General features: G+C 37.8%; 1 protein-coding gene across 4 annotated transcripts in view; it reads left to right on the forward strand.

Annotated features, from left to right (window-relative positions):
* Positions 1 to 592: 592 nt before the first annotated feature.
* si:dkeyp-9d4.3 (caskin-1) overlaps positions 593 to 13,849 on the forward strand; it is a 62,226-nt gene continuing 48,969 nt past the window's right edge. Inside the window, exon 1 of one of the 4 annotated variants that reach the window (XM_038285287.1) lies at positions 593 to 1,124. In XM_038285287.1, coding sequence (XP_038141215.1) covers positions 1,031 to 1,124 — 94 coding nt within the window. In that variant the 5' untranslated portion in view covers positions 593 to 1,030. The remainder of the gene's footprint in view (positions 1,125 to 13,849) is intronic. The other 3 variants (XM_038285286.1, XM_038285289.1, XM_038285288.1) reach the window with 3 other exon arrangements.

The raw sequence follows: 13,849 nt of genomic DNA on the forward strand, positions 1-13,849 counted from the left end.
TGGATGGATAAAAACCCTAATTATTTATTGAATAGTATGCACCGGTTATCTGTGGCTTTCTGGTTGACAACCACAGCCTGAGATGCTAATCCAATTTGACTGACACCTTTATTTTATAATAGTTGTTAAAAGATCACAACACAACCTGAATGTTTCTATCTCATTTTATTAAAAAGAAAATGTGAAACAATAAAAACTCATATGAATTGCAAATACTGCTTTATGCTTTAGAATATAAATGAAAACATTTAATTATGGGTAATCAGACATCTCCCAAAATGAAAAAAAGGTGGCCAATAAATTGATGCACCCCTTTCTATCTGCTACCTCTTGGTGTAGAACCGCCCCTGGTAAAAACAAACAAACAAAAAACAGACTGAACATTGTGGCATTTTGAATCTCTGCTGCACTACATCATCCAGCTTGACCTGTTTATCTGAAGAAGGTGACCCAGCAGCTCCAGGCGCGCGCTGAGCATGCATGCGCCTCACGATTGGTTCCAACTTCTGCTGCAGCAGCAGCAGCTCAACAGCTGGACCTGCACGCCAGTGTAACAAATACTGCCCAACTGTGACCGTTTGCCGTGTCAGTGCGCGTGCGTGGCCAGATCCGATCCACATTGGTACTGAGGCGACGGTGACACGTCAAACATCCACGGAGCGCAAGGAAGGTTTTGACCCAAAGGTGCACGAGGGCTCTTTACGCTCCACCTTCTTTTTTTTACGCACAAGACGCACGCAGACCCGGTGAATCCGTCACGGTGGGTTAGTTAGAGAGTCTGTGGAATCGAGCCTTTTTTATTTATTTATTATTTCTACGTTGGAAGTGCGACAGCGACCCGCGCTGGAGGCTGCGGTCGAATCCAGGGCATCCTGCTCTTTCCACCATTCATCCATCTGTCCCAACATCCGCAAGCTCCAGCGGGAGGCCGGGGAGCGGCGACAGGATGTAGCGGCGGATTAACGGAGGAGATAGGGGCGCTCAGAGGAAGAGAGCTGGACCGGGTGGACCGGGGCGGGACGGAGGGGACATGGGGAAGGACCAGGAGCTGCTCCAGGCCGTGAAGACCGAGGACCTGCTGACAGCTCAGCGGCTCCTACAGAGACCACGGCCAGGAAAAGCCAGTTAGTATCCATCCATCCATCCATCCATCCATCCATCCATCCATCCATCCATCCATCCATCTCCCATCCTCTAGTCCATGACCCCCCCCACCCATACACACACACACCCTCCCATCATTTCCAGGTCAGGACAGTGCAAGCCCCATATAATATAACGCCCTTGGATCTACATGTTTCTCTGTGTTTGTTTGGTTGTGCACTCTGCATGCATGCATCTGTGTGTTTGTGCTTTGACGTTGACAATACGATAGTGATGACGTTGCACATGTGTGAAAGCAGTCATCACCAGGATGCAATTAGAAATCAGGCGAGCTTGTCACCCCTTCCTCTGCAATTAGGCGTTTGTGTTTGCATCTGCATGAATGAACAGATGCATATATCTATATTTAGGGAGAGATGTCCTGTCCATAGGGGGGGTGGGGGGGGTGGCACGTGTGGGAGAGAGGCAGAAGGTCCTGCACTGCTCTGGGACATAAAGGAGGATTATCAGTGTGTGAAGGCGCCAGATGTTGACCGGAATAAATTTGGTGATTGTAAGGGTACACGTGCAGACATTTTCATGGAGCGTGAGCTTGCTCCTAACACGGATTCAGCTGGGACTTGAGGTGATAATTAGATTTCAATTACAACCTTGAAACTGCTTTCCTCCTCCCCATCTCACCAGAAGCTCTCCATGTTCCTCCTCCTCTTCCTCCTCTTCTGTCGCCTACTTTCCTCCGTGCTCTTCTGTCACCTCCTCCTTGTGTGCTTGTTTGTCTATGATAAACATCGGCAGCAGTGCAGGGGGAAAGAAAAATGCCTCTCTCTACAAATGCCAGACCAGATCAGCTCTGAGGGCTCAGGCCGCCGCACACTGACAAAAGGGAACAGGGGGTGGAAGATGGAGAGGAAGAGGAGGGTTGTGGTGGCACGAGAAGGTGCAGGACACAGGGATTCGAGCAGAGAGGCGAGGACACAGGGTGTGTTGGAGGGAGGTTAAAATTTGTGTGTTTGTGTTTGCACAGGTTTTATGTTTGAATAATTAAACAGTATGCCAGGTCTCCCTGCTGGAGGATGTTGCCTCCACAGACAGACAATCCCAAACACTGTGCATGCACAAAATTGCAGGCAAGCATGATCAGAAACACACTTCACACTTGCAGTGTTAGTCATGTGCTTAGCCGTGTTTGTATTATTAATAGAATGCTAATGAAGTTCAGAGGCAGTAGGGTGGTGGGTTAACGGGGAGGGAGGGTGGGGGTTCCTGTGCAAAAGGCACAATTTAATGTTGGGAAATTTAGGGAGGGATTACAGGAATTTATGTAGGAGTCCCAACCAAACAGCTGTTACTGTAGGACTTCTTATTTGGGTTACATTTATTGATTAAGAAAGAAAAAAGTTCAATCAGATCTTTTTTTTTATTAACAAACTGATATCTTTAGTATAACACTTTGTGATGCAACAATATATCCAGCTAATGGGAGGAATTCCAGAAATATAACCAGTTTTTACCTTGTTCAGGTTTAACAAATCATTAAATATGCAGCAGTCACAACCGGGGGCGGATTTAGGAAATTTGGGGCCCTTGGCAAAGACAGGGATGGGGCCCTCTGAACTGTGAAGACAACACAAAAGACCCATTATAAACATCCAGAAATTTTTAATATAATAGACATACATAATTTTTTCTACGTTTTGTCCCGCTTTTTGATTTTCATGCTGTCTCAAAAGGAATGAAAGATTTTTCCCAAGCACTAAGCTCACTTAGCTGATTGCTTCTTCCTGTGTTTCCAAAAAGGCGACAGCAAAAGTGAATAACATAGTCCTTATTTTTACTGTAGACAAGCCATGATCTGCTTATCTGTTCTCCATTTTTCATTTGGATGAAATAATAGCTGCATGAATCATGACAGCAGACAAGAGAGCAGGAGGCGGGGTTATGAATCTTCTTGATCTGTAGAGCAGAGTTCGCTGCTTTTATATGTTGTCACCAAAATCTCCACTAGCAGAAGAAAGTTGCTAGATTTGGCACTAGGCGCATTTTTGAAATGAAAGGTCTGAAAAGTCACTAAATATAGCGACAAAAGTGCATAGTTGGCAACACTGCTCTTCACATTATATGTTTTCAAATGGTTTTCTGCTGTCTGTTTGGACCTTTCAGCAAATGGACTGATCCAATATGGTGGATACTGAAGGGCCTGAGACAAACTTAATATTATAAGCATTCTGATGGCATGTTAGTGAAAGGATTTTTATCAGAAACATAATTAATGTGCACAAATAAGGAATAGTTGCATTAACCATACATGTAAACAGAGTTTTATGGGGCCCCAGGAACTTGGGGCCCTAGACAACTGCCTAGTATTGCCTAATGTTAAATATCCTCACCCCCCCGATCACTTGACATTTGATAACATTTATCTATTTATTTATTTATTTTACTAAACAGTTTTGTTTTACTGTTTTATTTTCACTATTTGATTATCCAGTATCAAACAAATAAACAAGAAAGTTGTGGCTGATTGTGGCTGATTGTGTATTTCTAGTCCTGATGCCAAAAAAGTATTTCCTTTTGTGGTGTTTTTGTTGTTGTTTATTTTTTAGCCAAATAGAATAAAAGTTCCATAAATTTTAAGTTGTGTTTTATAGAATCTTTTTTCAGTGAGTGTGTTCAGTCTCTGTTTATTGTTAAAGTTACGAACTACTGAAATGTCACATGCTTCAAAATGTATTTATTTATTTTACAGATACAAGAGTCTTATTTAATTAGTGACTGCTCTTTTTACATGAAAATAAAAACACAACAGAATTCTTCCTTCTTTTTAAACATGTTATATCCATCCATCCCAAACTCTCTAACTGTATAGTTAATCTGTTAAAAAAATATATCATAAAAAGCTCCTTTCCCTATCCAACCATTAACTGATTAATCAAACAAAATTTAGAACAGATACATTTACAACTAAATATTTATTAGTTGTAAACCAAAAACAGTCTTTAAATGCATTGGAAAGACCTCTGCAATTAAAATATGTTTATGTTTTTAGAAAAAGCTTTGCAAACATACATTTCAAACAGCATTAATAAATCACTGAAAAACAGATAAGTACATAAGTCAGGCTGTAACAGGAAAAGTAAAAAAAATGCAAAGATTATCTCTGGAAGATACCAAAACAGAGACAAATTCTAGTTTATCTGAGAAATGGCTCAGATTGAGACATTTGAAGCAAAATTTAGAGTGACATGTCTAAGGGGTGGTAGATAAATTGGATAAAGGATGATAGAGTTGCTGCAAAGGGTTTGGAAAAAAGAGAAATACCACAGAGAATGTTTGTGGATGCAGTGAAGATAGACATGGATAGAAGGTGGAGGTGATGAGATGAACACAGATGGTGAGCTATGGTGATTCCTGAAGGGTGCAGTTAAAGATGGAGAAGATAAAGAAGCTAATGTTTTCAGAAGCCCTGATACAATTTATGAAGAAAGTTCCAGTTAGTGTCAACAAACACACTTAAAACATGTTTATGAAAACACAGAAATCTCATTTTTATAATCAATATGTCCAAGTTTTATTTAAGAATATATTTCAATAACAAACCCAACTTAAGATTTTTTTTTGTTGTTCTCTATTGCATTTTGGAGGTGAAAGTATATTTTCTGTCCCTACTGAAGTACCGTTTTATCAACAGAAACTCCAAGAGGGGGTTTCATATCTTGTCCTGGAATAAACCATTTGGAAATAGCACCTTATGTCTAAAACAGAAAAACAAAGACAGCAGAAATTCCTCAGCTGTTTTAAAAGTTGTTCATGTTGGATTTTTGCTCAAAATTTTACTTTAACTTGAATAATGTAATATGGCGCACATATTATTATTATCATCATATTTTTTAAAGGCCTCTTGTCATATTAGGTTGTGTATAAGTGGCATAAGGGTTCTCCAATTTCATTTCAATGTTTTTGTGATTAGTTTCTTCTTAGAATTCTACTTTCTTCTTTCATCTATGTATTTATGTAATTATGGATTTTCCTATTTTGTTTGTTGATCTTTTTTTCCCTGAGTCTTACTTCAGCACCTTTGTGTTAATTACGCTTCCTCCCTTAGCTTCCCTGCCTTCCTCCCATTGCAGATCTTCCACATTTCCCCTAATTAACTAACCGATCAATGTCATCAGTATTTGATCTTCTGCTTTGTTTTTTATTATTATGGCTGTTTTCTTTGCCGTTTCTCTCCACTTGGGTCCTCATTCCACAAACATGATATTAGAAGCTAGGTGAGATACTGCTTCCATGGAAAGGATGAAAATCTATACTGTACTTAAGGTTGCTGAAAGACTAAGTTAGGTTAAATATTATTTTTCTTTTGAAAACATGTGGGACAGAGGTCTTTAAATACAAACTAAGGCTGCTGGAAAATATCTAACGTAAAAACAAGGAGCTGTTTTAGAACTGCTCTCTTTTTTAATAAATCAAATGAAGTTCTTGTGACTCCTCTCTTGTGATTAAATGTTTCTTTGGCCCCAGCTCTTGATCGAATCCTTTGAAATTCAATCCTCGTGCTGTATATTGACCTAAATATGGATAAAAAAATCTGTTTAAATAACTGGTGTAACAGCTGGGGCTTTTCACAAGCCTCTTTAAGAACCCTCATTCAGAACTATAAGGATCCATCCATTCATATATGCCACCTGACCCCGAGGGGAACGCTCACAAGTGCTGACACAGAGAAAGCCATTCAAATATGCCTCAGCCTATAAAAATAGGTAGTGCTTAGATTACTTCACTTTCTATCTAGGGAGTTCTGAGCTCAAGCCGTGACTCCTTAAACCAATGGGACCTACATCCTTACCTGTTTGCAGAGTGGAAAGCATGAAGAAGCAAAACATTTCACTTTTCTGGCTCATTGTTTTGCTTCTCTTGTAGATTTTATGCATTCAGCATCAGAAAAAGGCAAGACCAAAGGCCACTGACCTATAAACAGTGTTGATTGTCTATCTAGGGATAGTCAAGTTAGTAAAGAACAAATAGAAGGTACAAAAACTGGGTAAATATCTAAGAAGAGTAGATTTAAACAACTTTTGTTCAATTGTACATTTAGGTGCAAGGTTTCCAGATGTATTACCACTTTGCCAAGATCTGGAAAAAGACACTGTTTCCCTGAGATAAAATTTTTATAGGTTGGCTGCAACAGATTTTTTCCTCAAACGTTGAAGCTCCGGTTTGGGAATGAACTTAATGGCTTCTGATTGCAAATTGGAAAACAGGGCTTATTGTTTGGCATTAACTACTGCAACAGCAGCTCATGATATGTCACTTTGTCCTATTCACCAAGATACTAAAGGATTATGTTTACAAGTAGATATTTTACAGCGGTATTGGTAGCATTAGTTAAATGAAGGACAACCAGTTTGAAGGGAAAATATATTTCACTTCATTATACGCATTCTCTGCTATATCAGATAGAAAAGTCCAGGTTGCTGCAATATTCCCAGTAGGGCTTTACAGGGAGTGCTCTTGATGTTTCTCCAACTGGGCAGCCATGAAAAAAAATGCTTTGGTGATTTTTTTTTTTTTTATGAGCACCCTTCTCTAAAGCTACCAACATGAACAAGACTCGTTCCTGCAGAAGGATGAGGCAGGGTTTGATCTCAAAGGCCAAAAATTAGCAACGATTGCTTTTTCTTTTCTGGAAGAGTCTGATTTTGAGACTTGCTGACCTAAGAATGCAGAACCATCTGTCAAGCATGGTTGTAGTTTGGCTGCTGGTTGACAGAGTAAAGCAAATTATTAAGAGGGGAAAACAATTGCTATAGCAATGGGTAGAGAGCTGACAATTGGCTCTCAGTTAAATTTCAATCTGAAAAACACGGAAAGAAAAAGACAATTAGAGGAATTTTATTATTACAATTACTTTTGTCTTTGGGGCTCAGATCTCAAAAGGGAACAAAGCGCTGAATTTTGTTTTATATGCATGAACACGAGTAATGAACAGGGCTGTTTCCCCCCAGGCCTTAAACTGGTGTTGGAGTGGAGATAGATGAAGTTGGTCAGTTTGTAGACTGCTGGTTAGCGAGACAGTATGCTGAGCTTTATGGGGACATCCAGTGGACAGCGTGAGCTGATGCTAGAGCTTCACTCAGGGACCTGGAAGATGGAAGTCCAGCTTGGATAATACAGTTTGAGAGACCCCGTCCATGATGAGCAAGCATGAAGCGACAGTGGAGAGGAAAAACTCCCAGTTGGGAAGAAACCTTTGCAGAACCAGGCTCAACATGGCGGTCTTCTGCCGGACCGGTTGAGATAAGACAGGGAACGCAGTAAGAATCCAGGAGGAATGACACTCTGATGGGGACAAAGTAGAAGAAGCACCATGGAAAGTCAGATAAAGCTTTAACTACGATGGTGGTGAAGGGGATGGAGGTGGGTTTAATCAGGTCATCTGAATCGAAGTCAGTCATAGCGCACCCAGTGCCTGCGCTTTGGGTAGCAGACTGAGTTGCGGATTGGAGACCTATTAAGATGATCTCTGGATGCTGATTTGGCTTTCGTGGAGGTGTGGTTCAAAGCTGATTAGCATGTGTCAGAGGCGCATGAGGGTAAGTAATCAGTTTATTCAGTTGAACTTCAGCCTAGACTCCATTTTAATGAACAGCAACTCCAAACACACGAACACTGTTGTTAGGATGAGCAAACATCAAGGTTTGGGTGTAGCCTTCACAAAGAAATGTCACAAAAAGGTGAACTATACTTATCAGCTCTTTCTGTACCAGGAGAACAGGTTCAAGCAAACAAGCTTAAATAAACTCAACTTAAGGAGGACTATGCTCCAGAATTATGTTAGAAGTATGTTGATGGCTACAAAGTGGCTGGGTATCTACATTTAAACAAATATTACTGTGGGTGAACTGTGTGTATAGCTTTGATTATTAATGGTTCAGTAAAAAAAATCTCTACATTAAAAGTTGTGAATCCATTTGTTTTATTGCAAATTCTAGAAGCTGTATGATGATTATAACCCTGCTAAAATAATATAGGTCCTATGCATCATTTAAAGCCCCTCATTAGGGCTTTATGATCCTACATTTATAACAATAGAAGTTAGGATGGAAAATATTAACATTACTTCTTCACAGTGTTTCTAAGGTAACTGTATTGCTGTGACTGCAGGTCAAAGGAATCATAGCTCCGCAAATAAAAATGCTGAAAACTAAACATATTTAAAACAGGCTTCCTCTGGACCCCAGTTACATAATTAAGTTTGATTTGTAAAGTCCAACAGTAGCATTTTTAATCATATTCTATGAATTTTTCAATCCCCCCAATGAAAAATAAGAAAAAACGAAAAACATTTTTTTGTCAGTTCCTTCATTTTCTTGAGTTTTCAAACATCCTTCATTTTAAATGATCATTCAGACAATAAATCAAAATTTATGAGAAATTTATCATGATAAACAATATGATAAATACCCCCGATATTTCAATGTATGTCGATATAACTTCTTACAGCCACATTGTGTTTAAACATCTATATTAGATGGTTGGCTGGCATTCTGCCTGGATTGAACTTTCTTTCTTGATTATTTAATAATAAGCTTGGTATATCTTTTTTTTCCAAACCTGAATAAATATGTTTATTACATAAAATTATTATTTTTAACCAAGCCGACATAACAATCCTCAGTTATACCTCCGTAGCATATGTATTTAGGTAATTTTACATGACATAAGATGTCATGTAAAAAATGTCAGGTATTTAGGTAGATTAAAGATAACTACTTGCTTTTTTTGCAAGCAAATCAACAAGTTTCAGATTTTTGAATGTGTCTGCAAACCTTAGCTCTTCTGTAATAATAGAACATAAAACCGCTTTGAAGTCAGTAATAGCAAACTGCAGCAAGAAGGCATAACTGTCCCCTCAAATGACAGGCTACAGTGCACAGGCTATTCAGAACAGACATCAAGTGTTCTCAAAAACCTTTATTTTTAGGAACCAATTAAGAGGGCGTATGCTTGACTCAGTAAATAAATAGATAAAGAGAAAGTGCCCTGTTTTTCTCATGAATACGTCACGTAAGCGAATCAGCAGACATATTGTTCCATTTGTTTCTTTAGCATTCTCTGTAATTTTAAAGAACCTGCTCAAATCAGTAGAGATATACAACTAAATATTTGTAATATAGGTTATATAGAATAAACAAAAGAGTAAATTACTTATTATGCAGTTATATGGGACTTACAATATAGTTTAGGGACACAGAAGAACTTAGAAGGAGGTTTTGAGGAAGAGCTGGGACTAAATAAGGTTTCACCTCTCCTTAATCCTTATATGAATTAACTGTTTTGTCAAAATGATAGCTTAAAACTTGTTTTTTTATTGTTCTTTTGTGTGTTTTAAATAAACGTCTAAAAGGGAAACATTAAAGAGTTTTTACTCAAAACCAGGCTATTATAAGATGTGTGCCAGCTCTTCTTTAAACAGGACGGCTTCCTCTTTCAATAATGATTTTCCTATCTCTGTTCCAATGAAAATAAAGCTCTTATCCAGGCTATTTGAGCACACCCTTATCATAATGGTTTATCCTCTAGTTGCAGCAAATGACTAAAATGGCCGTTTATCACTGATAAGTGGGTTATCTTTTGGAAGCGTTTATAAAATCTTGGTTTAATCATGTGAACACTGTTTGTACACCCTTCCCCGAGCAAAATGATGACATCTTGCTTTTCCATGAAATTCAGTCAGGCGGCTCATAAATGAATGATAGCAAAAAATATGAGGCGTGAAGGAAATAACTGTAATTAATAGCACATCTTACATGTTAAGTCACTAAGCAAAAACTATTACAATTAGTATACTGCTGCACTTCTTGTTTTTTTTTTAATTTGTTTTTAAATATAAATATGAACATAAGAAAAAAAAATATTCCTCATCAGTTCTCATCAATAATTGGATAGAAATCTAAACTGTTTGCTGACTTGTCCTTATCAACCATAAACATTAGTTAATCCCTAGTTTAACTAAAACAGTTTGGATTGAGGGGAGTAAAATACTGATGACCTGATCAGGGTTTTAGGACCCGTTCTGCTATCTGATTTATCTGATTTGATTATGGGGTGAGCTGTTTGCCTTTCAGGCATGGACTTACATTGTATAACACCTAACATCTTACTTATTTTTGTATTTCTTTTTTTACGATATTCACAAGTACAATCCTTTATTTTCAGGCTGGTTTTCTCTTTTGGGTGTAAATATTGGTAGAAAGGTCTGCAAAGCTGCTGGATCTTGCAAAATAATTACTCGGGAACACTGTCATTTCACAACCCTTTCTGACGGGAACATTCATTAACTGAACATGAGAGGATGTTAAAAGTGTTCCTTCCAATATCAAATTGCTCCCATTTCTGCAAGGATACTGGCATTAATAGCATTATCTGTGTAGTTAAACTCTCCCCATGTGCTGCTAGGATACTTCTCGTAAACACAGAAGTAGCAGAAAAAGGATCAAACATTCAGTGGATGAGATAAATGATGGGGCTCTGATTTGGTTCTCTGTTTGCAAATGGTTGGTAAACTGGCTGGCTTTGCGAAAGAACAGGCTTTAGCTTCAGTTAGGCACCAGAAGTACTCTGAAGCTCACTATATATTCCTACTTTGAGTCAAAGCTTCGTATAGAAAGCATCCAAGCTTTCAATAAACTGCGAGTATGTCTGAATTTGACTTGTTTCCATGGCCTGTAAAGGCTGAAAGCTCAGAAATATTGTTGTCTGCTGAAGCTTATTGTCCTGAAACCCAGAGTGTCACTTAAAGGAGCCAGTTCTGATTATTGTAAATCTGACAAAACTTTCAACAGTAAATATTTCCACAAACACCTGAGTATTGATTGTGGTGCCAAATATATATACAAAAAGGAATAGGGCCACCCACAGGCAGGCTATGTATTAACTTTGTATAATCCTACATATAAAATATAAGTTAATCATATCCATATATTTATATTTTGTCCTAGTTATGGACTGATGAATGCTAAAATAGGCACTACTGTATTTCAAGGAGAAGCAGAGTTAGGGCAATTTTTTTTTGCCTTAGATGTTTAAATGTTTAATGTAAATTCAGTCTAAATGTAACCTGCAGCAAAATATGATTGATGAGACATTTTATATATTATATATTTCAATGTTTCACAGGGATTGTACCAAATAAATAAATAAAATCCTGGATCATTTCCTTGTTGAATGTAAATTCCAGAATCATCAGTGAATATCAGTTTTATCCAATCATCCAGAGCCATTGACTGCTCCTCTTTATCCCTCTGTAACCCTGTTTTCTGCCTTGTTAATGATGATTTATGTTTGGTTTCAGCTGAACCTAAATCCTATTTCCTTTAGCCGATTTCTTATGTTTTGATGACAAACACTGACTCCTGTTTACGCTTTCTGCCATTTTTCTATGAGGGAGGCATGTTGCTTACAGTCTTCTGTACTGATGCTTTGATGTCTTCCTTGGCCTACCTTACCTCCACATTTTTGTTTGAACTTGCTCCAGTTGGCCGGTAAAAAAAGCCAACCTGGTTTTTTCCACACTCTGAGGGGATTTATCTGCTTGAAGGAGTTTTATTATCATTCTCATTGTTTCAGACATCATCTCCCTTTGTTGAGACTATGTTTTTTCAATCAGTGAAGAGCAACAGCTCATTAAATTCCCCAAGGTTTCTCTTTTAACTGCTGACTCATTTGCATAAAGAGACATGCACATATTTTCTTTTTATAATTGTAAATTGTGGAGCGAGTTTTTCTTTAGATGTAAAAATACCAAAATCCGAATTATAAGCTATTATTTTTAATTTTTGCTAAAAATAATACAATTGTTTTCGCTTGGGGTACATATATATTTGAATAAGTTAGAATAGCAGCCGCTGCATTGATGTGACGTTTCAACGTGAAATAGCTAAGCTGTAAAATCATTGGATCAAAATGGATTTAGTACAAACTCCATTCTGAGTTTAAAAATAGCCAGGGTGTGCAACCGTATCTGATCTCACCGCAGCTACTAGGGAGGGTTCAGTCTGTTCCTAGTTTCATCTATCTCCTCATGAGATCCCACTGACTGTAATGCTGATATCAAGACTTTGTCGGGTCTGCACAACCTGCTGCAGGACTCCCTGTTCTTCTCTGCACAGAAGAGAGCTTGTTATTTATCTAAATATATTTTTAGGGCTTTGATCACACAGTAGAACATGGGGCAGTCAGCTCACCCTGAATGCAGCATGTGATGGTTGCAAGTCTGATCAGACAATGCTTTTAAAGAAATCTTGCAGAGGAATCAGCAGATTTACCATTGCAGTTTAGTTCAAAACATTTTTGTGAACCCCTACAAACCTATGTCTCTAAGAACATTCACTGTGGGAAAAATATTTCCTAATTTCCACCAGACTTATTTTTTAAGTTTTAAATATTTCTTTTTTTCCCCCTTAGGTTAACAGTTTGTTATAGTTTAATCCATCGCTGAAAATTATACTAGATGGATTATTTTCTATAAATTTATCTGAGAAAAAATTAAATTCATATCCAACTAGTATTTAGGTCCTTAAACTTTTTTCCATGTATTTCATGGTATTTTAACTTTATTGTACCACCCAAGTACTGCATATCTACATTAAATTAACTCCCCACCCTCCTATGCATCTGAAATTTTAGTATTAACACTTAAATCAATAGTAAGGTCAGATCAATACATATTTACTGGACATTTTGAAAATATTCATAAGGTGAACGTTTAAACATACAGTATATAATACACACACGTTTTACTGTTACGGAACTAACAAAAAATGATATTCAGATCTTACACTAATTAACTGATAATACAGCTTAATTCATAGCATGCATGTAAAGAATATATATATGCTCTAATTAATTTGAAGCAATGAAGGAACGTTTGTATAGTTTTCTAACTTTGTAATGGGTTTTTTAAATTTATTAAGGGGTTAAGGACAAGCCCAAGGTATTTAAATTCAGTTACAGATGGAACTCTTGATTTTGCTCATCTATTTCAAAACCTTGTGCTACATTTAGTTTTTCAATAGAGAAGCTAATTAACACTCCCTTGGTTAGATTTTGCACAATTTAGTTTTGATACAACCATTGCCTCACCTCAGTCATACATGTTAAAATTAGCCCACTGCTCTAGTGACCTCACCGACGCATAAAAAATTGTATCATCCTGGGCATAGCTGTGGAGCAGGGTTTAAGCATGCAACCCATTGGTCTTAGATGCAATTAGATTTAAAATTAGAATTTCGAGTCTTTGTTCATGACCTTTACTGCATGTGTTCCCACTCCCTCTAATCCCATTACCTGTCAGCCTACTTTCAAAAATAATAAAATAAAAGCCAAGTGTAAAAAATAATCTGAAAAAAGCCCCTGCATCATCAGCAAAAATATGGCCATGGCACCTTTGCAGGTAGCGGGTAAGCTATTTATAAAGAGGCTGAACAGTAAAATTCCCAGTGTCAAGCCCTAAGGTACGATTTTAATGCTTAAACATGAGGATTTCTCTCAACCTATTTGAACACATTGGTCCCTATCCTGAATACATGATGCAGACCAGCTCACTGCCTCAGAAGAAATGTTAAACGGTAACATTTTAGATAAAAGCAAGCCATGACAGAGCTTCAAAGACGTTTTTTTAAGATCTGAAAATACTGTTCCTACCATCTAGCCCCCTATCCACCCTGCTGTGGGTGGAAAAGCT

Source organism: Cyprinodon tularosa, unplaced genomic scaffold (assembly GCF_016077235.1).
Source record: "Cyprinodon tularosa strain WSP-4 unplaced genomic scaffold, ASM1607723v1 ctg21, whole genome shotgun sequence".
NCBI classification, from domain to species: Eukaryota; Metazoa; Chordata; class Actinopteri; order Cyprinodontiformes; family Cyprinodontidae; genus Cyprinodon; species Cyprinodon tularosa.